This window comes from Salmo salar, chromosome ssa27 (genome assembly GCF_905237065.1).
Source record: "Salmo salar chromosome ssa27, Ssal_v3.1, whole genome shotgun sequence".
Taxonomy (NCBI): Eukaryota; Metazoa; Chordata; class Actinopteri; order Salmoniformes; family Salmonidae; genus Salmo; species Salmo salar.
Genome location: NC_059468.1, coordinates 8178101 through 8205109, shown reverse-complemented (window position 1 = coordinate 8205109; position 27009 = coordinate 8178101). Strand labels below are relative to the sequence as shown.

The window sequence follows — 27009 nt, the reverse complement described above, 5'->3', positions numbered from 1 at the left end:
TTTCCCAAGTGTGATGTCACATATCATTCAAAGATAATAGACCGTTGCTCCCTCTGTCTCTGGAGCGGTGGATTATGGATGGCAGAATTGAATTCTAGGTGTGGTGTTGAAAGGGACACAGTAAGTAAGAGGTTTCACCCGTGTGACGTCATTCCATGAAGATTTGTTATGCTCTACTTGGCTTGTGAAAGCTTTTGTATATAAAAACCACACAACTAGTTTATTCTTGTCGGAACCCCTTACCTTGACAGTAGCCGACATTCACCGGGGTACTATTTCCCCTATTGAGAAATGACTCTTCTCTGAAAATAGAAATCAACAGTATTGACACGTTTATCAACAGCACTTACATTTCTCACATACATTTCTGATGTAACTTAAAGGAGAATGCTTAAAACGGAGGCAGTGAATCATATCTATTGAATATTCCCCAAAGAAGTTGGTATTATCTGTTTGTAGCCAACATTGTAAACCAATGGAGTGTATTCAGAAAATCAATCCAAAATTTGACAATTAGCTCAAAGTTTCACAGCAACAGAAACCAGACTTTATTTTAATATTCTAACACAACATATAATTTCATGATAGATAGCAGTATGTATCCAACAGTAACTGATTCAGCGTTTTGGCTTTATGAGAATCAAGAAAGAGCAGCGTTTTGGCGGTTCGTGTTCATGTTTTTTTATTTTATCATCATTTTCCCTAAAGCATTATTCTTCGAACATTTGCTTTCCTTTCCTGCGAAAATTTTTGCGATGGGTTTTTATTAGCATTAGCCAGTCCTTGAGTAGAGAGCTCAGGTTCTGAGACACTGCAGGATGGGATGCCGGTGACACGCCTTGTTGTTGCTGGATGTCTGGAGCAGGAATTCATTTGGCTTTGGCGGCCTTAACGGCGGACTTGGTCACCTTGCCAGTGCTGGCAGCCTTCTTGTCGACGGCCTTGATGACACCAACAGCCACGGTCTGCCTCATGTCACGTACGGCGAAACGACCTGCAACGATGCAGCAGCAAAGAGAAATGTTTACTGGACAGGCCTGAATTATTTTTTTGTGTGTAACAGGCTAAATTAGTTTTGCTACAGTAAATGGAGTGTCAGAATATTCCAGAAGTCATTGTAGTTCCTAAAGAGTTTTTGTAAGTGACGTTGTAAGGTACTGAGGCTTGTAAGATCTCTTCACCTTCTTACAAGCAATCAACAGTAAATGTGTGGTGAGTTCTTTCAACACCAAACGGCTGCATTACTCAGATGGGTCCTATACAGTGATGATAACAACCCCACGTAACATTCAGTTTTTCAATAGCACTGCATAAATAAGACTCATCGTCATCATAAGGAATTGGTGTGTGACTCACCGAGGGGAGGGTAGGCGGCGAAGCTCTCCACACACATGGGCTTTCCTGGCACCATGACGATGATGGCGGCGTCTCCAGACTTCAGGGCCTTGGGGTTGTCCTCAAGCTTCTTGCCGGAACGACGATCGATCTTCTCTTTGAGCTCGCTGAACTTGCAGGCAATGTGAGCGGTATGGCAATCCAGCACGGGGGCATAGCCCTGGGAGATGGTGCCCGGGTGGTTCAGGATGATGACCTGAGGATTGGGGTAAAGGTTGGGTAAGGATGGGATAGAATCTAGAACTACATTGACAGGGGGTTGGAACGTGGGTAAACTGAATTTAGAAAACGTTTAATGAAAGTGCAAATGTTTGGCCAGAAACGAGACATGAAGGAAAGTAGACTTGGAAATATGAGTGTTTTCTATTATCTTTACAAAATCTACATTTAAAATCAGTCCCGTCTCTCACCTGAGCGGTGAAGTTGCCGGCCTCCATTGGAGGGTCGTTCTTGCTGTCTCCGGCCACGTTGCCACGACGGATATCCTTGACGGACACGTTCTTGACGTTGAAGCCGACGTTGTCACCGGGGAGAGCCGCTTCCAGGGTCTCGTGGTGCATCTCCACAGACTTGACTTCAGTGGTGACGTTAGCGGGGGCGAAGGTGACGATCATACCAGCCTTCAGGGTTCCAGTCTCCACACGGCCCACAGGTACAGTTCCAATACCTGAGGGAAACAAGTATTTACCCACAAGAGCCATACCTCTTCATGTCTAAAGAAAATAACCAGTATATTGAAACATATTGATCTATGACTGGTTCTTACCTCCAATTTTGTAGACGTCCTGCAGGGGCAGACGGAGGGGCTTGTCAGTGGGGCGGGAGGGGGGCAGGATAGAGTCCAGAGCCTCCAGAAGGGTCACACCGTTAGCGCCACCCTCCTTACGCTCAACCTTCCATCCCTTGAACCAGCCCATCTGCAATGGGAAACAGAAGAAATTTTACTGTTTTTGTGTGGATCAAAATTAGGATGAGGCTTGCTGACCTGTCAGTGCTTTACCTTCTATATTCCAGCCCTAATCATTTAGGCATATGACCACCTAAAACTACACTGCTGCGGTGGGGTGTACTGTGGGGATGGACTACTCACGTTAGGGCTAGCCTCCAGCATGTTGTCCCCATGCCATCCAGAGATGGGCACAAAGGCGACTGTGGCAGGGTTATAGCCGATCTTCTTGATGTAGGTGCTGACCTCCTTCTGGATTTCCTCAAAACGCTTCTGGCTGTAGGGGGGCTCTGTGGAGTCCATCTTGTTGACGCCAACGATGAGCTGCTTCACTCCCAGAGTGTAGGCCAGGAGAGCGTGCTCACGAGTCTGCCCGTTCTTTGAGATACCGGCCTCAAACTCACCAACACCACCAGCAACGACCAGCACAGCGCAATCAGCCTGAGACAAAGACATGACACACTTCAAACTTCATGGTAAAATGCCACTACTGATCATTTCATAATTAGGAAACAGGAAACCAGCAATGGTTATTAAAGCTTGTCTTTTTACCTGAGAGGTACCAGTGATCATGTTCTTGATGAAGTCTCTGTGTCCGGGGGCATCAATGATTGTGACGTAGTACTTGGCGGTCTCAAACTTCCACAGGGAAATGTCGATGGTGATACCACGCTCTCGCTCAGCCTTCAGCTTGTCCAGCACCCAGGCATACTTGAAAGAGCCTTTGCCCATCTACACAAGCAGAGAATCAAGTGTGCGTTTATTTCACTTAAGTTTATTGCCTACACAGGTCTGTAATATTTTTTAGATCATATCTACCCAATTAGGCCTACTACAAAAGCATATAATTTTGCAGTTTTGTCATTTACACAATCCAGACTAACACAAAATGACTGCCTAATCAGATATTCTTCTGCTAGTTCAGCAAGTTTTTTTTGCAATTTCCTGTTGCCCAAATACGTTTGACCACCATATAATTTGCATACCTTCATTTTAAGTGAGTTCTCTTTTTACCTGACTAAATTAGTTATTTAAATGACTCAATTATACAATTTTTAGAAGGCATTTCTGCATTTAGTTACTGCAGAATGACTGGCCACAACTGACAGCGATACACTTTTGTACAGTAGGTGTCGCTTGTGTCAAAGCAATCTTTCCAAGGATTTTCAGTTGTAACCACGCCCGTTATAACATCGCTATTCATAGCTGCAGACAAAAAAAAAATCCCGAGAAATGTCAGGGCGCCCAAACCTACCTCAGCAGCCTCCTTCTCGAACTTCTCAATGGTTCTCTTGTCAATACCTCCGCATTTGTAGATCAGATGGCCGGTGGTGGTGGACTTGCCGGAGTCGACATGGCCAATGACCACGATGTTGATGTGGATCTTTTCCTTTCCCATTATGATTTACTGATTGAAAGGAAACTGACGTAACTACCGATGCACAAATACATTTACACAAAATGCACATGCAAATAACATGGTAGCAGGAGATGAATACAACGTTGCCTTTGAAGCCCATCGGCACCACTGACTCATGCACCATGTGCTATCCGCAAATCGTCCTCCATGTTAAATCGGAGGACTAGCGAGCCGGCCATGTTGGGTCGTCACTAGTTACCACAGCCAAAGTCATACACCCCGCCTAGCTGTGGAGTTACACATAACCACACGTCTTACCCGATCTCAAACCCATTAGTTATCCTTATGGTTTAACTTCAGGCGAATAGTTCGCTGGTAGCTAGTTACCCACTAAACATGATGCGGTCGACTGATGGATCGAGCAGTGGACTCCAATGACCATTTATGAAGGCAAATGAAAGCGAGCAGTTAGAAACACGCATCTCTAGTACAATTAGAGCGGTCCTTAATCATGCGCCTAAAGAGGAGTTACTTGTTAGGCTGGCACAAGTCATGACCATGCCATTATCACAATTTTAAGCGAACAGTGTTGAGTAAAGCTTAACCACAAGCCATTAGTGACCAGTGTATCCTGAAATAAGCGTTATTTTGCACTAACCTGCGATAGGTTTACGGTTATCCCTGCTTTAGACCGGAGAAAAAGGGAAGAATTTGATCTCACATTTCTTTTTATACCGGTGCTGTGAGGGGCGGGAGAACAGCAAACGCTGAAGCACTGCTGTCACCAATAAAAATAGGGTGCTATTGGTTGCACCAGTGTAACACCAATGTGATTGGACTGCAAAAACCCTCACTGGGCAAAGCCCTGCAGCTGTCAGGGATAGGATGTGTCAAAACAGCTGCAAAGACCAGTTACATACAGTATTGCACTTGTTCTACCCTATGGTGCAGCTCCCACTGAACTACAAACACATGAAGGAAAAAGGATTAAGAAAACGACATCAAGGTTTTTGGTCAAGACATTTAAAGACCTTTATTAGTTACCAGCAGTTTCCTTCCAATTTAATAGTGGAATCAAACAGGTTCAGTTCGCAACCATTTACACAATTTAACTGAAAGAGGCACCGCCAGTAATGACGAAGCCACAAGTGTCTCCACGTTGGGTTCCTTTCCTGCGGAAACTTTTACGATGAGTTTTAATCAGCATTAACCAGTCCTTAAGTATAGAGCTCAGGTTTTGAGATGCCGCAGGATGTAGGGCAGCAGACCACGCCACCTGAGGGACGTCCTGTGGGAGGGGAATTCACTTTTTACCGGCCTTAACAGCAGACTTTGTGACCTTGCCGCTTGAGGCGGCCTTCTTGTCAACAGCCTTGATGACACCGACAGCAACTGTCTGCCTCATGTCACGCACAGCAAAACGACCTGCAGGAGTTGGGAAGAGGCAGCGTTACTAATTTTCCAGAAACAGAGGGCCTTTAAGGATTATCAATGTTATGTGACGAGGGCATGTGGATAACTTACCAAGAGGGGGGTATTCCTGGAAACTCTCCACACACATGGGCTTGCCGGGGATCATGTCAACAATAGCAGCGTCTCCAGACTTGAGGAATTTGGGGGCATCTTCAAGCTTCTTGCCAGACCGACGGTCGATCTTCTCTTTGAGCTCGCTGAACTTGCAGGCGATGTGAGCAGTATGGCAATCCAGCACAGGGGCATAGCCCTGGGAGATCTGGCCAGGGTGGTTCAGGATGATGACCTGTTAAAACAAGGCATGGTCAATGATCGCAAGAACAAATGTCAGGGGAAGTAACCTGCCCCACCCAACTTCAAACAGTATGCCTACTTGAGCAGTGAAAGTGCCAGCCTCCATTGGAGGGTCGTTCTTGCTGTCTCCGGCCACGTTGCCACGACGGATATCCTTGACGGACACGTTCTTGACGTTGAAGCCGACGTTGTCACCGGGCATAGCCGATTCCAGGGTCTCGTGGTGCATCTCCACAGACTTGACTTCAGTGGTGACGTTAGCGGGGGCGAAGGTGACGATCATACCAGCCTTCAGGGTTCCAGTCTCCACACGGCCCACAGGTACAGTTCCAATACCTGAGGGAACCAGGGGATAGTAGATTAACCAACAAGCAGAATCAAGCCTTAGCGTGTCAGTCACTATACTTAAAGTTTAAGATTCTTACCACCGATTTTGTAAACGTCCTGGAGGGGCAGACGAAGGGGCTTGTCTGTGGGGCGGGATGGGGGCAGGATGCTGTCCAGGGCTTCCAGCAGAGTCACACCATTGGCGTTACCATCCTTACGCTCGACCTTCCATCCCTTGAACCAGCCCATCTGGAATAAGAGAAGAAACCGTAGGATGCATGCAAATGACAGGCAAGACTATTACACAAAGTAGTGTACTGTGGGGATGGACTACTCACGTTGGCGCTAGCCTCCAGCATGTTGTCCCCATGCCATCCAGAGATGGGCACAAAGGCGACTGTGGCAGGGTTATAGCCGATCTTCTTGATGTAGGTGCTGACCTCCTTCTGGATTTCCTCAAAACGCTTCTGGCTGTAGGGGGGCTCTGTGGAGTCCATCTTGTTGACGCCAACGATGAGCTGCTTCACTCCCAGAGTGAAAGCAAGGAGTGCGTGCTCACGAGTCTGCCCGTTCTTTGAGATACCGGCCTCAAACTCACCAACACCACCAGCAACGATAAGCACAGCACAATCAGCCTGGGGGGGGGGGGGGGTATTAAGTATTGTCAGCCTAACACATTAACCTGAAACTAATAGGCTGTAGATTAACTGTACAGTCCAATTGCTGTGGGTCCCCACTTACCTGAGATGTACCAGTGATCATGTTCTTGATAAAGTCTCTGTGCCCAGGGGCATCAATGATTGTGACGTAGTACCTGCCAGTCTCAAACTTCCACAGGGAAATGTCGATGGTGATACCACGCTCACGCTCAGCCTTCAGCTTGTCCAGCACCCAGGCATACTTGAAAGAGCCCTTACCCATCTAAAAGGGGAAGTAAAATTAATTCTCATGTTAAATATTTCAATGTTATCAAGCTACATGTCAAATTGCATAGAGAGCAAGTACAACATTCAGGGTCTTGGCCTAGAATGTAATAGGAAACTAGGCCAATAAGTTGAACTACTTACAAACTAATTGAAATGGATTGTTCAGTCTCTCAGAAACGTAATTTATGCATTTTATTAAGTGAAATAGAGGCTGCGTGCAATGAAGCGTTTACTAGATATGGGACACAACTTATTGTCGACTTTCGTAGCCGGTTAGGATAATTCGTTTAGTAAGTTATGGTTAGCTAAAAAAATAGATATATATATAGATATATGATGCACCCTTCTAGCCACGAAGGGCTGAGCCACCATTACACAAAGTGCATCGTCATTACCCGGACGCTAGGCTCGCGCAAGCGCCACCCCACATGCGCGCACACGTTACACACGCTACCGGCTTCGCCGTTCAAAGACCATGCTGGCGTCGCCATTTAATCAGAAATATTGCAACCAACAAGATTAGAAAATGCTTACCTCAGCAGCCTCCTTCTCGAACTTCTCAATGGTTCTCTTGTCAATACCTCCGCATTTGTAGATCAGATGGCCGGTGGTGGTGGACTTGCCGGAGTCGACATGGCCAATGACCACGATGTTGATGTGGATCTTTTCCTTTCCCATGGTCGCTTAGTTTCTGAAATAAAATAAAGAAACCACTTAACTAAAAACACATTGCCTCTGGGAACATGGCTGCAAATACAACGCCGGTCACTCTGGCTAACCATCAGAGCATCTTTTGTCGATGGTCCAAAAATATATAATACATATCCCATTATGAATAGGACCCCATAAAAAAAGTCACCACTCGATAATGTTAACTCATCCGATGCGATTTGACAAAGGGTGAGTGAGCCATGACCACGTAGGCCTTAGTCCGCCATGGGCCAAACGAGACACGTGTTACTTCTGGGCCACGTCGTATTAAGTTACAGAAAGATTTCCAAATATCCGAAAGGAATTTAGCTATCACAACTCGACAGCTGTCGCCTAGGCTACCGTGCAATTTACATTAATGGAAGAAAGACATTCCATTTAACTACTCAGCCACACAGACCACTGCTTTAGTATCCTTTGTTCTTTTCCCCCCCCAGTTTCCCCTCCCCCCCAACCGAAAAGTGTAATTTTCTGACAAACTAAAAACTTTAGTATAGACAACATTACGGCCATTTGTATAAGGTAATTTAAGATCACAGCATCATTGACGTTACACCATCAAATCCACAGGTTAATTGAAACGACAGACAGAAGGCTAACTGAAATTTCTTAACTATAGTACATTTACGCAATACGGCTATCTATAAAAACTAAAAACAAACGAAATGTGTAAATTCAAGAACAGATTAGGCCCGTTTTTGAAACCACTTGAGGCTAATTGACAATAAACGCGCTTACCGGTGTCACTACGAAATCACACTGCCACTGCTGTTGCCCTTAGCCAGGTAACAGAAAGAGAAAGAATGACGGTTGAGTTGGAGTTTTATACACGGGGAGGTGGCCAGATTGGGTTGCACCCCCGCTTCCTTTCCCCTCCCTATGAGAATCCGCAAATCACACACAATTCAGCGAAAAACTGGTCAAGGATAGAGGGAATACAGGCTATTTCAAATTTACATCAAAAGTTGATTTTCTGTCTTCTTTTTAGCTCTTCGCTAACCCCTTTCCGAACCTTTACCTAATTCTCATAACCTGCTGCGTAAATTCTCATAACCTCCTACAAAAGTAATTTCTGGTCATACATAAACTGTCTCCCTTCTAGCCAAAACCAGAAAAACGATCCTCGCCTGTCTTGATGTAAAATATTTTCAATCTTGAAAGTAATCCTTTCTGATTCAATCAAATCATATAAAAACAACATAGCTTGGTAATTGATAAATTGATTAAATAACCCCAAGTGGTCAAGACTAGCATATCATTGGACCTCAAATATTTTGAATTCTCTGGATGTTTGCTTCTTCTTGAAAATCTATCATATTCAATGATGATGCTGGAGGTTTGAGAACATTGATGATTCCCATAAAGGGCTACTTGATACATTGTTGCATTACCATCCTAATTGTCAGCCTCACACTGGCTTTTCTTGTACAACAAAACAAAAATTGTCAATACAAAACATTCTAATTAACCTCAAATTTGAATTGTATAATTATTTGTATAGAATCTAATATGTTGTCTCTGTCTTTTTCCCTATAACACTGTCCAAACACTCTTTATTGGCACGAGAAAAACATGAACAATAAACCAGAAACTCAACTGACAGAGTTGAGAACTGTAATTTACAGAACTGTTACAGAACTGTAATCTGAAAATAAATCTCCCCACTGTACGTTGAATGTGATTAGTTATCTCAACAAACCAATCCCCACTCTGTCTCATAAACCTGAGTGAGATGATCAAAGCCTGTTTTCTAGAAAGGAAATTCTATTATTTCATACTTTTTTTTCAACATTAGTACATAGTGTTTACACAATGGTCATATCAAATGTAAATTATAAATTTTTCCTCTGTGGACCATAAACTGTCAGTGAAGAGAAGCACATTTCTTGGATTATTGCCTCAGGAGCAGGCTACACTAGACAGAAAATAAATGCCCTTGACTTTCTCATTATCACCATCCACCCGTATTGACTCTAGGTGACCCAATCAGCATAACAAATCCAGAGATTTTCACTCAAACAGTACACTGAAAAGGGAGAGCCAGGCTCATTGTTTCAATGGCCTTGAGGGCACCTCCACCACATTTCACACACATTCAGATTCTAAAGAGGTTCAGACCAGGCCAATATGAATGACTACAGTGATCAATGAGTGTGAGGGAGTCCTGCTAGATTCTCCACTCACATTCGCAGAGTATAATGCTAACACTGAGTGCTTTCCATAATGATCATATCAAGCAAATTCTCCAATAAATATAGTAAAAGCCACGTTAAACCTCTCCTTGTTGTGTTGCCCACCCAGTCCACAAGCAATGTTAAATTCTATAACACTGGATCAAAGTTGGGTGATGTAACTGATTGCAGTTCTACATTCCACAGTTCATTTTCCCCATACCCTAGTCAGTGAGTGTTTATAAATATTAGTGAGGAAAACGCATGGTTTTTTTATCAACATTTCAGTCAAGCTTTTCCAAAAAAAAAAAAACTACAATATAAACATTGATTTATTTAATTCCCAGCACCACAAAGATTTGATGATGTGGATGTTGACATTTGCCCAATATATTCTGATCTATAGACCCTATTCCAAAGGATGCTGTGGAAGTCCATTCTGTGTTTTGGGTGCTGTGGAGAGGTCACGGACGTCCGACTCAGGGCCCTGCAGTCTCCGTACTGTCCCCATCACCGTTGAATTCCCGATATAGGACACCTGGCATCCCTTGGCGTGGTGACGGCACTCCCCGACTATCTCTTCCTCAGCTCAGGTAACAGCCAATGAGAGCTCAGCTGCTGCTTTCAATCAGCTCACAGCACAGTGAGAGGGGGAAAGAGAGAGTGGGGGAGAGAGGGGGAGAGAGTGAGTGCGAGAGAGAAGGGTACTCACAAACCATGTCACAGATAGTGTCCGAGGAAGAGAGGAGATATAGGATGGGAAGCCGGAAGAGGTTGAAAAAAAAACAGGGGGAAGCAAAGGTGAATAGAAGCGCAGATGCATTGGCCAGGAACAGGATTTCAGGGGGCCAGAAAAAAAACATCTTACCCTGCCAGCTATAAGATGACTATCCAAAAGAAGAAAGAGGAGCACTCAGAAAGCTGCATGGATCTTTAGGTTTATTCAGGACAAACTAATAGGCTTACATTTCAGCGTGTCAGACACCTTCCTCAGAGTACAGGAGGATCTTTTAAGAAGTGTTGGCCTGATATATCAGAAAACAGGACAAATGGTTTATTCCATTAAAGTTTCCCCATTACATTACTTTGGCCCACATATTTGACTGGGTTTTATGTGTCAAAAATGTTAGCACATTTATCATAAATAAACTAAACACAGGAAATGTGCCCTGGTTGTCCCTAATCCCCAAAGATGATACAGTACTGCATCTTCCTTTAAGAATGAGGAAGAATCTAGTACAGAATATCACAGTAAAAAAGGCTAACAAGTACTAAAACCAGAAGAGCAGGGGAATGGAACTTAACAACATTCTTTACAAACGTGCAATTTGTTGAATCTACACCCTTGGGTTGGCTTGCTGACGCCCAATGTCACCCAAACTTGTATAATTAAACCATTGCTAAACCACACCCAACAATGTTATGAAGAGACACTCTCTCGGTTCCTAGATGTATTCCTGTTTTTAATAGGGACGCAGTGACAACAATAAGCATTCAGCTTTAAAATGTGACATAACAGTTATGATAAAATATGACAAATGGCAATCATGTGTTATGAATATTCAGCTAAGTTTATTTTACAAGTAGGTGAAACAAAATGGGAAGTAGGTAGGAGGTGCTTGAGCATTCACTGTAGTGCTATGATTAACAGCTAAAGGACTGAATAAATGCAGTCCACCAGAAAGGGGAAGGGGAAGGGGATGAGAGCAGGTATGACTGACAAAGAGGGACTAGGAGAAAACTATGTTGCAAGACAATTTTGAATGATTTTTGAACTTTTACTGAACTTTTACTGTTGAAAAGCAATATCCCAAGTATAAATACATTAAAGCACACACACAAAAGGTAAAAATATATATAAATAAATGTTTTGAGAAAAAAAAAATATATATATATACACTGCTCAAAAAAATAAAGGGAATACTTAAACAACACAATGTAACTCCAAGTCAATCACACTTCTGTGAAATCAAACTGTCCACTTAGGAAGCAACACTGATTGACAATAGATTCCACATGCTGTTGCGCAAATGGAATAGACAACAGGTGGAAATTATAGGCAATAAGCAAGACACCCCCAATAAAGGAGTGGTTCAGCAGGTGGTGACCACAGACCACTTCTCAGTTCCTATGCTTCCGGGCTGATGTTTTAGTCACTTTTGAATGCTGGCGGTGCTTTCACTCTAGTGGTAGCATGAGACGGAGTCTACAACCCACACAAGTGGCTCAGGTAGTGCAGCTCATCCAGGATGGCACATCAATGCGAGCTGTGGCAAGAAGGTTTGCTGTTTCTATCAGCGTAGTGTCCAAAGCATGGAGGCGCTACCAGGAGACAGGCCAGTACATCAGGAGACGTGGAGGAGGCCGTAGGAGGGCAACAACCCAGCAGCAGGACCGCTACCTCTGCTTTTGTGCAAGGAGGAGCAGGAGGAGCACTGCCAGAGCCCTGCAAAATGACCTCCAGCAGGCCACAAATGTGCATGTGTCTGCTCATACGGTCAGAAACAGACTCCATGAGGGTAGTATGAGGGCCTGACGTCCACAGGTGGGGGTTGTGCTTACAGCCCAACACCGTGCAGGACGTTTGGCATTTGCCAGAGAACACCAAGATTGGCAAATTTGCCACTGGCGCCCTGTGCTCTTCACAGATGAAAGCAGGTTCACACTGAGCACATGTGACAGACGTGACAGAGTCTGGAGACGCCGTGGAGAACGTTCTGCTGCCTGCAACATCCTCCAGCATGACCGGTTTGGCGGTGGGTCAGTCATGGTGTGGGGTGGCATTTCTTTGGGGGGCCGCACAGCCCTCCATGTGCTCGCCAGAGGAAGCCTGACTGCCATTAGGTACCGAGATGAGATCCTCAGACCCCTTGTGAGACCATATGCTGGTGCGGTTGGCCCTGGGTTCCTCCTAATGCAAGACAATGCTAGACCTCATGTGGCTGGAGTGTGTCAGCAGTTCCTGCAAGAGGAAGGCATTGATGCTATGGACTGGCCCGCCCATTCCCCAGACCTGAATCCAATTGAGCACATCTGGGACATCATGTCTCGCTCCATCCACCAACGCCACGTTGCACCACAGACTGTCCAGGAGTTGGCGGATGCTTTAGTCCAGGTCTGGGAGGAGATCCCTCAGGAGACCATTCGCCACCTCATCAGGAACATGCCCATGCGTTGTAGGGAGGTCATACAGGCACGTGGAGGCCACACACACTACTGAGCCTCATTTTGACTTGTTTTAAGGACATTACATCAAAGTTGGATCAGCCTGTAGTGTGGTTTTCCACTTTAATTTTGAGTGTGACTCCAAATCCAGACCTCCATGGGTTGATAAATTGGATTTCCATTGATTATTTTTGTGTGATTTTGTTGTCAGCACATTCAACTATGTAAAGAAAAAAGTATTTCATAAGATTATTTCTTTCATTCAGATCTAGGATGTGTTGATTAAGTGTTCCCTTTATTTTTTTGAGCAGTGTATTTTTTTTGACACAACAGCAAACTTCAATGAGTATGGCAATCAAGGAGTTGGTTTGATGGGAAGTCGTGATGACATCAGCCTCCCCCTCTGCTTGAGGAACTATATAGGAGCAATAGAGATCAAAAGAGGAAAGGCCCATCCCCCCACTTGTGCTATGTCATGACTCATGACTAAAGGTGTCTGGATGCTTCCCAGCCAAAACAGTTTGGTAGAGTTCGTGCAAATATTATGACGACATTGTAACGTTTTTTGTTTGTTTTGGACTTCGGGAAGGGTTTTTTCGGCTGATTGGGCACACAACATTTCTGGAGGCAAGCCGAAGTTTGGAGCCAAAGTCTATGCCCCTTCGTTAGTGACTGGTCAACAGTAGGGATTCTTCAATAAAGTCTTTGTTGTCATTCAACGAGAGACTACTCATTTTCCTGCACATGTTTTAATTGAAAAATACTACGAAAAAACTTTAGTTGGATGCAAAATTTGCGCAACTAAGATCTTAGGCAAAAACGTCAATTTATGACAGATTTCCTGAGTGATCTTAGATTAATTCTGACTATTAAGGGATAGACAGTGCTATTGTCGCTTTTTTTCTCGTTTTTCAAATGAAGGTCTTTTAAGGGAGTATGCGGTTCGGCTAGCCGGGTTAAGACTGAAGCATGCTGATGACTTTACCTGTACCACCTTTTGTTAAGTTAATCAGGTGTTAAATGAGCTGAAAAGGAGACTGGCGTGCCACTTTAATTACAGGTTTTCCCCCATGGATCCTACTGTTAGCTACGTTAATTTTGTCCTGGGGCCTCACTAAACTGACACTAAAATGACAACTTTTGCCTTGGGGGTATAATACATAATGTTGTATTTGTACATCATGTACATCAAATTGGCAGGGCAGATAACAGTTTAATTGGGGCAGAACACCACTTTAACTGTCCATACAGCAAAAAAACTGAATTAGCCTGTAAGTCCAGTTATTCCTAAAAGGAGTAAGTGAGTCTGTGGTGGACCAGCAGACTCAGAGAGCCTGGCCTAGAGGCTGTTTGCCTACTAATCTCACTGCAAACCCTCTCCAGGTCTTTGATCACTTCTTTGTTTCCTTTTCTGTCTCCCTCTCCTCCAACCCTAGCCACTCAGCCCCTACCCAGATGGTCATGCGCCATCGCAATCTCTCCCACTACTTTCTCCTCTTCTATCCTATCATCTCTCCCTTCTGCTAAATCCTTCTCCCTCCAGTCTCCTGATTCTGCCTATTCGACCCTACACTCCTCCCTTTCCACATCCAATGACTCGCACTGTCCCCTTTCCTCCCGCCCGGCCCGGCCCTCCCCTCCTGTTCTGTGTCTGAGTGACTCATTGCAAGCTGACAGAACAGGGCTACGGGCAGCTGAGCAAAAATGGAAAAAACTTCCCGAGGACCTATCATCCTTTCCGTCCCTCCTCTCTACCTTCTGTTCCTCTGGGTCTGCTGCTAAAGCCAGTCTCTATCATTCAAAATGTCAAGCTTCTGCCTCTAACCCTAGGAAACTCTCCCTCTACGGACAACTTTATCAATCACTTTGAAAAGAAGGTTGACAACATCAGCTCCTCATTAACTCAGCCTATTGAGTCCACTGGTCCCACTCACACAGAACTACCCTATGCCTTGTTCTCTTTCTCCCCTCCCTCCAGATGAAATCCTGTGAGTAGTTATGTCCGGCCGGCCGACAACCCCATCCCCTTCTCCAGACCTCCTGGAGACCTTCTCCCATTCCTAATTACCCTCATCCCTGACCACTGGCTGCGTCCCCTCTGACTTTAAAATGGCCAGAGTTTTAAAAAAAATAAAAAGACCCCTCTGACGTCAAAAACTACAGACCGGTATCCCGGTATTTCTTTGCAAAACACTTGAGCATGCTGTTTCTGACCAACTCTCTCGCCATCTCTCTCAGAAAGATCTTCTTGACCCTAACCAGTCAGGCTTCAAGACGGGTCACTCAACCGAGACTGCTCTTCTGTGTCACGGAGGCTCTCCGCACTGCCAAAGCTGACTCTCTCTCTGTTCTCATCCTCCTAGATCTATCCGCTGCCTTCGACACTGAACCATCAGATCCTCCTCTGCACCCTCTCAGGGCTGGGCGGCTCAGGCTCTGCACACTCATGGATTGCATCCCACCTGGCAGGCCGCTCCTACCAGGTGGCGTGGAGAGGGTCTGTGTCTGCACTACGTGCTCTCACTACTGGTATCCCACAGGGCTCGGTTCTAGACCCTCTCGTCTCTCTATACACCAAGTAACTTGGCACCGTCATATCCTCACATGATCTCTCCTATCATTGCTATGCGGATGACACGACACTACACTACACTACTTCTCCCCTTCTAACACCCAGGTGGTGACACGCATCTCTGCGTGTCTGGCCGATATCTCAGCTTGGATGTCGGCCCACCACCTCAAGCTCAACCTCTGCAAGACGGAGCTGCACTTCCTCCTGGGGAAGGTTGCTCTACAACATGCGTAGAGTACAACCCTACCTCACACAGGAAGCGGCACAGGTCCTAATCCAGGCATTTGTCATCTCCCGTCTGGGCTACTGCAATTCGCTGTTGGCTGGGCTCCCTGCTTATGCCATCAAACCCCTGCAACTTATTCAGAATGCTGCAACCGCCTGATGTTCAACCGTCCCAAGTTCTCCATGTCACACCGCTCCTCTGCACACTCCACTGGCTTCCAGTCAAAGCTTGCATCCACTACAAGACCACGGTACTTGCCTACAGAAGAGCAAGAAGAACTGCCCCTCCGTACATTTAGGCTATGCTCAAACACTCCGTTCTGCCACCTCTGGTCTCTTGGCCCTCCTACCCCTACAGGACGACAGCTCCCGTTCAGCCCAGTCCAAGCTCTTCTGAAAACATCTGAAACCCTACCTCTTCACTCAGTGACACCCAGATAAAGAACACGTACATAAAACACACAGTCATCCACAACAACACACACTCACACTGAAGAGCCACGGATAACTTGACTAAGGGAGATTGGAGGCAGTTGAAAGAAATAACTGCAGCTATCCGTGTGGTTGGCTATCCAACCCACACACCCCTCCCCATTCCTAGACACATACTTACACTCACCAATTACTCAGCATGTCCCGGAGCGGCTCACACCAGAAAAAAATATATCACACAACCTTTGTTCCCTGTCGGTAGCCACTGTAGATGAGAATCTCATGACTTTCAGATTGCCTCACAGTGGTAGCGCTATTATAAATCAAATCAAATTTGATTGGTCACATGTTTAGCAGATGTTATTGTGGGTGTAGCGAAATGCTTGTTTCTAGCTCGGACAGTGCAGTAATATCTAACAATTTCACAACATATACACAATACACACAAATCTAAGTAAAGGAAGGATGAATTAAGAATATATGGACGAGCAATGTCAGAGCGGCACAAACTAAACTAAATGCTTGTTTCTAGCTCGGACAGTGCAGTAATATCTAACAATTTCACAACATATACCCAATACACACAAATCTAAGTAAAGGAATGATGAATTAAGAATATATGGACAAGCAATGTCAGAGCGGCACAGACTAAGATACAGATACGTATACAGATAAGTCAACCTCAGACAGTGATTCCCATTCAGTGCTGAAGTTATGATTTGATTTAATGTCAGCAGAACACACAGCTACAACAAGCAACAGCTGAAGTCTTATTTCACACACACTATCTCGGGAAGAGAGAGTGGGCTGTGTCTAGCAGAGTGTCATGGTGCTGGGTGTCCGCTAATATCAGTTCTGAATCTTCCTGATGGCTAAACAGGCAATTAAGATTGTGACCACCAGCAACAGTCTTATCTTAATAAGCAATACATTTACATTTAAGTCATTTAGCAGACGCTCTTAACCAGAGCGACTTACAAATTGGTGCATTCACCTTATGATATCCAGTGGAACAACCACTTTACAATAGTGCATCTAAATCTTCTAGGGGGGGGGGTTAGAAGGATTACTTTATCCTATCCTAGGTATTCCTTAAAGAGGTGGGGTTTCAGGTGTCTCCGGAAGGTGGTGATTGACTCCGCTGTCCTGGCGTCGTGAGGGAGCATGTTCCACCATTGGGGTGCCAATGGACAGTATATACTGAACAAATATATAAACTCAACATGTAAAGTGTTGGTCCCATGTTTCATGTGCTGAAATAAAAGATCCAACATTTTCCATATGCACAAAAAGCTTATTTCTCCCAAATTTTGTGCACAAATTTGTTTACATCCCTGTTAATGAGCATTTCACCTTTATCAAGATAATCCATGCACCTGACAGGTGTGGCATATCAAGAAGCTGATTAAACAACATGATCATTACACTGGTGCACCTTGTGCTGGGGACACTAAAATGTGCAGTTTTGTCACACAACACAATGCCACAGATGTCTCAAGTTGAGGGAGTGTGCAATTGGCATGCTGTCTGCAGGAATGTCCACCAGGGCTGTTGCCAGAGAATTGAATGTCCAACATTGCTTTAGAGAATTTGGCAGTACGTGCAACCGGCCTCACAACCGCAGACCACGTGTTACCATGCCAGCCCAGGACCTCCACATCCGGCTTCTTCACCTGCTGGATCGTCTGAGACCAGCCACCCGGACAGCTGATGAAACTGTGGGTTTGCAGAACTGAAGAATTTCAAATTGTCAGAAACCGTCTCAGGGAAGCTCACATGCAAGCTCGTAGTCCTCACCAGGGTCTTGACTGTAGTTCAGCCTTGTAACCGTCTTCAGTGGGCAAATGTGTGGGCTCCCCTTCAAATGGCCACTGGCACGCTGGAGAAGTGTGCTCTTCACGGATGAATCCCGGGTTCAACTGTACCGGGCAGATGGCGTCGTGTGGGTGAGCAGTTTGCTCATGTCAACGTTGTGAACATAGTGCCCCATGGAGGCGGTGGGGTTATGGTATGGGCAGGCATAAGCTACGGACAACGAACACAATTGCATTTTATCGATGGCAATTTGAATGCACAGAAATACAGTGACGAGATCCCGAGGCCCACTGTTGTGCCATTCATCACCTCATGTTCCTGCATGATAATACAGGGCCCCATGTCGCAAGGATCTGTACACAATTCCTGGAAGTTAAAAATGTCCTAGCTCTTCCACGGCCTGTATACTCAGACACGTCACCCATTAAGCATTTAAAAAAAAAAAAAAGTTTTTTATATATATATATAAACTAGGCAAGTCAGTTAAGAACAAATTCATATTTACAATGACAGCCTACCCTGGCCAACGCTGGGCCAATTGTGCGCCGCCCTATGGGACTTCCAATCACGGCCGGATGGGATTCAGTCTGGATTCAAACCAGAGACTGTAGTGTCACCTCTTGCACTGAGATGCAGTGCCTTAGACCACTGCGCCACTCGGGAGCCTCAGTCTTGTTTGGGATACTCTGGATTGACGTGTACGACAGCATGTTCCAGTTCCCACCAATATCCAGAAACTTCGCACAGCCATTAAAGAGTGGGACAACATTCCAAAGGCCACAATCAACAGCCTGATCAACTCTATATGAAGGAGATGTGTCGCACTGCATGAGGCAAATATTGACTGGTTTTCTGATCCCCGCCCCTACTTTAAAAAAAAAAAGTTATCTGTGACCAACAGATGCATATCTGTATTCCCACTCATGTGAAACCCATAGATCAGGGCCTAATTGATTTATTTCAATTGACCGATTTACTTATATGAACTGTAACTCAGTAAAATCTTTGAAATAGTTGCATTTTGCATTATTATTTTTGTTTAGTGTAGAATCCAATCTCTAAAGGAAGATAAACATAAGTCATGCAGTGACATAAAACTGGGGCTTGAAAAGTGAAAAATAGTGTCAGCATAAAACGGTCAGTGCTAAAATAAAATAATAAAATAGTCATGCTCTTTATATAGCCTAGTGATAAAGCCACAAAATGTACTGTATGTGTAAGGTACTCAATGTCATTCTACCTTCAGGGTGCTAATTGCTAATGCAAATAGAATATTTTGCAAGACAGTGCCCTCCTGTCACCCTTTGGCAATCTAAAGTAGTTGGCACACTTGCAAACAAAGTCCTTTTGGTCAGCCTTTTCTTTGGTTTTGCCTCAGGCCAAGCGTGAAGGGAGAAAGTCTAAACACATGCATATGACTCTGGGCCCAGCTGTCCCATGTCGTGATTGCACATTTGGGAAGAGGTGAGCTCAATAGAGCACCTTCACATGTGTTTGAAATGTGAGTGAAATACTAGGGGGGGGAAAACACATTGGAATTTAAATGGGAGTGAATAAAATGTGAGGATTATTAGAAAATCAGGACATGTCTCAAATACCCCCTTTTAAATATCCAATTAAAATAGCAAAAATTTGAAGTTTGCCTAGTTGAAGATGACTAGGTAACATGTATAAGTGGCCTATACTGTATATAAGTGAATGCAATATTTTATAAATGTGCAAAAATGTCAATGTGAAGAAACATTTGTTTTTAAATGTCACCATGACATTGGATTTAGGTTAAAAGTCAGGTGAAAAAAAAAGAAAGAGGACATTTTGCAAATCCAATCAGCTTTCCACATGAATTCAATGTCATCACATTACATTTCATGTTGTTGAAATGACACAAAACACGTTTGTCCAGTGGGAAGCGTTTGAGCAAAGTATCAGATGGATTAATCTACTGACCATGAGAAAATATTAGAATATTATCTAACAACAAGATGTCTGCCAAGAGAAGAATAGAATTTCATCAACATGAAAAAACCTCCCACAAATTCGGTAGGCCTATTATCTAAACAAGTTATGTCAATGTCCTGTTTTGTATACCTTTCTTGATGAAAATAAATCAATAGCCTATGATCTTTTCATTATTATTTTATGCATAATGAAAAAGGTTGTCACAAGACGTGAAGAATAAAGGGCATTAAAGACACTCATTCATAGGCTTTATGTAACTGTACTCTTAAATAGTGACTGCCCCTAAAAAGCAACTTCTTGTTTTGAAAATGGCCTACGTGACATAGACATGAGTCCAGAAAAATGTATACATCAGAAACATGTCAAAATTGACTACAAAGTGTAAATAGGATACATTTTGGTCATGAAGTCAGTCAAATCAAATTTGTCACAGGCGCCAAATACATCAGGTGTAGACTTTACCATGAAATGCTTACTTACGAGCCCTTTCCCAACAATGAAGAGTTGTGCTGATGTTGGCACAAGATGGAGGGAAAGTTGGAGCATAACTAATGAAATTGTAAAAAAAAAAAAGATGTTTGATCCAGTATAAACAAATGTATAGAATTTATTATACAAGAGACAAAATTCAAAAATTCTACAGCAGAGGCATTTCTACAGCAGAGGCATTTCTCAAGTATAAAAATAATAATGACTCTATAATAAGTATTACAATGTAAACTTTCAATCCGTCTGTCTGCATATTTCAAGACATGACATATGGGGGTGGAGTGATATACCCAATGGGCTGGACAATTATTTTCTCATTACTCATTATGAAAAAACATATACTAAATACTTGGAAGTCAATCAATCCACCATCATTGACACAATGGAAAAATCAAATTATTTATTATTTAAAAATGTAACGTTACAATTTAAGACCAAGTGGCAAACTATAATGCAGGCACTAGGGATGGGGGTGTGAGCATGCGGGTCTGGACAGAAGAGATGTAGTCATTGTATGTGTCTGTAAGTATACGCTTGTTTTAGTATTTTTGTGGAAAGTAGACAAAAAAAATAAGTTTGGACACAACTACTCATTCAAGGGTTTCTTTATTTTTACTATTTTCTACATTGTAGAATAATAGTGAAGACATCAAAACTATGAAATAACACATATGGAATCATGTAGTAACCAAAAAAAGCATTAAAAAAAATTATAATATATTTTATATTTGAGATTCTTCAAAGTAGCCATCCTTTGCCATGATGACAGCTTTGCACACTCTTGGCATTCTCTCAACCAGCTTCATGAGGAATGCTTTTCCAACTGTCTTGAAGGAGTTCCCAAATATGCAGAGCACATTTTGGCTGCTTTTCCTTCATTCTGTGGTCCAACTCATCCCAAACCATCCCAATTGGGTTAAGGTCGGGTGATTGTGAAAGCCAGGTCATCTTATGCAGCACTCCATTACTCTCCTTGGTCAAATAGCCCTTACACAGCCTTGGAGGTATGTTTGGTCATTGTCCTATTGAAAAAGAAATGATATTCCCACTAAGTGCAAACCAGATGGGATGGCGTATCGCTGCGGTACCCATGCTGGTTAAGTGTGCCTTGAATTCTAAATAAATCACTGACAGCGTCACAGGCAAAGCACCCCCACACCTCCTCCATGCCTCACGGTGGGAACTACACATGTGGAGATCATCCGTTCACATACTCTGCATCTCACAAAGACACAGCGGTTGGACCCAAAAATCACAAATTGGAAATCATCAGACCAAAGGACAGATTTCCACCGGTCTAATGTCAATTGCTTGTGTTTCTTGGCCCAAGCAAGTCTCTTCTTATTATTGGTGTCCTTTAGTAAGGGTTTCTTTGCAGCAATTCGACCATGAAGGCCTGATTCACGCAGCCTCCTCTGAACAGTTGATGAAATGTGTCTGTTACTTGAACTCCGTGAAGCATTTACTTAGGCTGCACTTTCTGACGCTGGTAACTAATGAACGTATCCTCTGCAGCAGAGGTAACTCTGGGTCTTCCTTTCCTGTGGCGGTCTTCATGAGAGCCAGTTTCATCGTAGTGTTTGATGGTTTTTGTGACTGCACTTGAAAGTTAAAAGTTATAGAAATGTTCCAGATTGACTGACCTTCATGTCTTTAAGTAATGATGGACTGTTGTTTCTCTTTGCTTATTTGAGCATAATTTGGACTTGGTCTTTTACGAAATAGGGCTATCTTCTGTATACCACTCCTACCTTGTCACAACACAACTGATTGGCTCAAACGCATTAAAGAAAGAAATCCCACAAATTTAATTTTAAGAAGGCACACCTGTTAATTGAAATGATTTCCAGGTGACTACCCCATGAAGCTGGTTAAGAGAATGCCAAGAGTGTGCAAAGCTGTCATCAAGGCATAGGGTGGCTACTTTAAAGATTATAAATTCAAAAATATTTGTATATTTTTTTACCCCTTTTTCATGGTATCCAATTGGTAGTGTCTACTGTCTTGTCTCATCGCTGCAACTCCCGTACGGACTCGGGAGAGGCGAAGGTCGAGAGCCATGCGTCCTCCGAAACACAACCCAACCAAGCCGCACTGCTTCTTGACACAACGCACATCCCGGAAGCCAGCCGCACCAATGTGTCGGAGGAAACACAATACACCTAGCGAACTGATCAGCGTGCACTGCGCCCGGCCCGCCACAGGAGTCGCTAGTGCACGATGAGACAAGGATATCCCTGCCGGCCAAACCCTCCCTAACCCGGACGACGCTGGGCCAATTGTGTGCCGCCCCATGGGACTCCCGGTCGCGGCCGGCTGCGGCAGAGCCTGGGCTCAAACCCAGAATATCTAGTGGCACAGCTAGCACTGCGATGCAGTGCCTTAGACCACTGCGCCATCCGGGAGGCCTTACATTTTGACTTGTTTAACACTTGTTTACCACGAAATTGGGGAGAAAAAGAAAAGAAAAATGTCAGAGTACGCTTCCTACAATCTGTCTGGCCCTGCGGCCTTGTGAATGTTAACCTGTTTAAAGGTCTTACTCACATCGGCTAAGGAAAATGTGAACAGTCGTCTGGAACAGCTGGTGCTCTCATGCATGGTTCAGTGTTGCTCTCCTCGAAGCGAGCATAGATGGCATTTATCTAATCTGGTAGGCTCGTGTCACTGGGCAGCTTGCGGCTGGGTTCGAAGCGGAGATTTGCGAGATGATAGGAAAAAATGGTATGTCACGGAATGAAGGGTACCGTAACAGTTTTCCGTGGGTTGGGATTAATTTTAATCCTGTTCACATGCACACAGCACCCAAGTAATAATAAATTCGGAACTCAGCTGCATGTGACCGAAACGTAATGCCCGTGGTCAATTTGGTTTTACAGTCGATATCCCTATGGGGCTAGTTAGTGACCATCAGTAAATTACACAATGCACATGGGAGAATATTTTATAAGGTCAATAGCTCCTAAATGTAAAAACCTTGAAAACCTCAAATCAACTATAAAATGGTAGAAAGTCATATACAAATATTGAAACTATTTAATGACACAACTAAAATATGATCAACGTGAAAATATTGTACCATTTACATTGTGTACTTTATTGACGGAACCTAACTATCCAAAGTCAAACAAATATTGCCACGGTCGCACTCCAGCAGGCTGAGGCTAATTGGATAAATAATTTGGCTAACTCTTCCCACCTGCGAACACACACACAATTGACACCCACATCAAACCACACCCTGAAACCAAGTCACGTCAGAGAGGAAGAGAGAGGCCCAACTCGGTGGAAAGTCTTCCTTCACCAGGTGGCGTTTTTTCTTTGTTTCTGCCACCAAGCAACGAATATGGAGGTCAATTAAAGTGTTGAATTTGTTCAACAAAAAATGTATGGCTTATTTTCTATGTGAGGTTTATTTGATCGAATTGAAGTTTCGTAATGGTTAAGTTATTACGAGTGTACTGATATACGTAGGACACGTGACATCCCAGCAACGTTGAGAAAAAACACTTTATATCGGAGTTGTCTCGAGATGGCTATGCATATTCATGGTATGAGGCTAGTAGCATAGCAACTCTCTCCCTCCATTGACTACAAGGGGTTGACGTCAACAACCCTAAAAAAAGGATGACAATAATGAGATGCATCCACCAATCCAAAGAAAGAATAGGCGGGAGCTAGACAACCCGCCGTGCCGCTCTGTGAACAACGACTCCCATTGTTAGGGAAGAGAGAAATGCATCTTGTCAGTATATCCATGATCTTTGCTAACATTCGAATTCAGTCATGGCCACTAGCATTTCTTATTGAACCAAATCAAAGATGATCTATAATGGAAATACATGTCCTCAATCAGTGAAAGCAAGTGAGGTCAGGTGGGACCATTTTAGCCAATGAGAGGGTTGATACGCGTGTCAACAGGCACAACTAAGTTGTTTTTCTCAAAATTGCCGGAATGCAACATGCATACACTATATATATATATATATATATATATATATATATATATGTAACAGCCTAAACATTACAAAACTTCTACTCGATCAAATAAACCTCACGTAATTCGGCACTATTTTAATCGACCTCCATACAACAAAAGGGCTTTTCTCACGCAGACAGATTTTGGGCGGAGTAAATCCTCTCGTGTTTCACCTCTTCCTCTGACCAAAACTTAAACCAGGCCAAATCAGGAAGTGCAGTCACATTTTCCGTTAATATTGTTGACATCCATGTAGCCATTTGACTGTAGTGTGAATCTGGTTTTATACGTGACAGGCTGTGCTTGACATGGGCAGGAGCTCACCGGAGCGGAGTACCGGCACCTCACATTCTCTACTACTTCCAGGCTGTATCACAACCGGCCGTGATTGGGAGTCCCATAATTGGCCCAGTGTCGTCCGGTGTATGCAGTCGTTGTAAATAAGAATTTGTCCTTAACTGACTTGCCTAGTTAAATAAAAAATGCTGCAGCAATGTTTTGGTACCCTTCCCCAGATCTGTGCCTAGACACAATCCTGTCTCGGGGCTCTACGGACAATTCCTTCGACGACATGGCTTGGTTTTTGCTCTGACATGCACTGTTAACTGTGGGACCTTATATAGACAGCTGTGTGCCTTTCCAAATCATGTCCTATCAATTGAATTTACCACAGGTGGACTCCAAGTTGTAGAAACATCAAGGATGATCAATGGAAACAGAATGCACCTGAGCACAATTTCGAGTCTCATAGCAAAGGGTCTGAATACTTACGTAAATAAGGTATTTCTGATTTGAATTTTTTTATGAATTTGCAAACATGAATAAAAACCTGTTTTCGCTTCGTAAATGATGGGGTATTGTGTATAGAATGCTGATGATTTGGTTTTATTTAATACATTTTATGTGAAGGCTGTAACGTAACAAAATGTGGAAAAACTCACGGGTTTTGAATACTTTCCAAAGGCACTGTATTTTCATTGTTAGAGCGGTCACTCCACTGTCTTGTCAATATAATACGAATAGCTTATGCATTTTTTCTTATGATTATAAACTGGGTGGGTTAAGCCCTGAATGCTGAATGGCTGAAAGCAGTGGTTTATCAGACCATATACCAGGGGTATACCAAAAACAAAAGTTGTTGACTTTTCTAATTATGTTGGTAACCAGTTTCTAATAGCAAGGAACCTTGGGGTTTGTGGTATATGGCCAATATACCAGTGGTTAAAAGCCAATTTATGCTTGATCAAACTGTGGTCGAATGTGCCATATGGATGGTGTGAGGCAATTGTGAAGCCTCTGGAGGCATGCAGAGGCCAAATTGAGCTCTGTACTGCATGTGCACCGCCCAATTTTTTGTAACAATGTGGATGGCTCCATATAGCTCTCTGCATTGCCATGATTGGTTGACGGTAGGTGGGGGCGGGGGTCCAGTATAAACACAAACTCACTTGACAACTTCCTTCACAACAGCTCTGCGAAACTCAAGAAGTATGAATGCCCTGACTTCTGCAGAGGTTGTACGGCAGTAAACGCTGTATGGACACTGCAGACATCGGATTGACCATGCAGCGCATTTAATGGCTGTATCCAGGCACTCCGCATTACATCATCATCTCTCTCCACTGGCTTCCAGTTGAAGCTCGCATCCGCTACAAGACCATGGTGATTGCCTACGGAGCTGTGAAGGGAACGGCACCTCCATACCTTCAGGCTCTGATCAGGCCCTACACCCAAACAAGGGCACTGCGTTCATCCACCTCTGGCCTGCTGGCCCCCCTACCTCTGAGGAAGCACAGTTCCCGCTCAGCCCAGTCAAAACTGTTCGCTGCTCTGGCACCCCAATGGTGGAACAAGCTCCCTCATGACGCCAGGACAGCGGAGTCAATCACCACCTTCCGGAGACACCTGAAACCCCACCTCTTTAAGGAATACCTAGGATAGGATAGAATAATCCTTCTAACCCCCCCCCCCCCCCCCTTAAATGATTTAGATGCACTATTGTAAAGTGGTTGTTCCACTGGATATCATAAGGTGAATGCACCAATTTGTAAGTCACTCTGGATAAGAGCGTCTGCTAAATGACTTAAATGTAAATGTAATCATGTATAAGAAGAGCCCTAGCCGTGTTATATTGGTATATACCATACCTCTGGCCTTATTGCTTAATTATAGCTCAGTGAAGTTTACCGCAATGTACATTCAGATCATTCACACTAAATCTGAGGCAAGCGCCTGATGCACAGCCATAGAAATGTCTTTATTCATAGCCTTTTAGCAACTGTCGCAACTCTGACGTCACCCCATTGACGTAGACATTTCAAATTGTTAGGTAAGGGTTATGGTTAAGGTTTAGGGTAGGGTCCCGAATAGCACTAACCATCTCAAAATTACACACACTATTGAATTTGGAAAGACAGAAGCCTTGCTGCCCACCTTGAGCATGTCTTATTTCTTGATTACTCAAAAATGTATCTATTTATTTATAATGTGCAGTTCGTCAGAGATTCAACTATTTCGTTTTTTGGTGTCAACTCTTTAATCTCCTTTTTTTGGGGAGAGTTTAAAATATGAATATTATTCAAAAGTAATCTCCAACACCTTTTATTTTAAATGCTTAACCTTAATGGAATCAAATACATTTTGTTAACTCGTTTTGGTTACAAATTACAGTCAGTGCTTGGTTGTAAATTCAATGTAAACCATGAACACATAACTTCTTCCATCAAACACTGTAGCCTATACTGTATTTTTATATTCATGACGCGTTGCC

At 43.7% G+C, this 27009-nt stretch overlaps 2 protein-coding genes across 2 annotated transcripts; both read right to left on the bottom strand.

The window, feature by feature from the left end:
* Positions 1-665: 665 nt before the first annotated feature.
* Positions 666-4536, bottom strand: LOC106588478 (elongation factor 1-alpha). Its single transcript, XM_014177562.2, has 8 exons — positions 4360-4536; positions 3597-3749; positions 2894-3073; positions 2486-2782; positions 2162-2312; positions 1806-2062; positions 1357-1591; positions 666-994 (listed from the first exon to the last, which is right to left on the bottom strand). The coding sequence occupies exons 2-8, from the start codon at positions 3738-3740 to the stop codon at positions 870-872; spliced, it is 1389 nt and encodes a 462-aa protein (XP_014033037.1). The 5' UTR covers positions 3741-3749; positions 4360-4536; the 3' UTR covers positions 666-869.
* Positions 4537-5000: 464 nt separating this feature from the next.
* Positions 5001-8212, bottom strand: LOC100136525 (elongation factor 1 alpha). Its single transcript, NM_001123629.1, has 8 exons — positions 8171-8212; positions 7256-7412; positions 6537-6716; positions 6134-6430; positions 5894-6044; positions 5548-5804; positions 5226-5460; positions 5001-5126 (listed from the first exon to the last, which is right to left on the bottom strand). The coding sequence occupies exons 2-8, from the start codon at positions 7397-7399 to the stop codon at positions 5005-5007; spliced, it is 1386 nt and encodes a 461-aa protein (NP_001117101.1). The 5' UTR covers positions 7400-7412; positions 8171-8212; the 3' UTR covers positions 5001-5004.
* Between the last annotated feature and the right edge of the window lie 18797 nt (positions 8213-27009).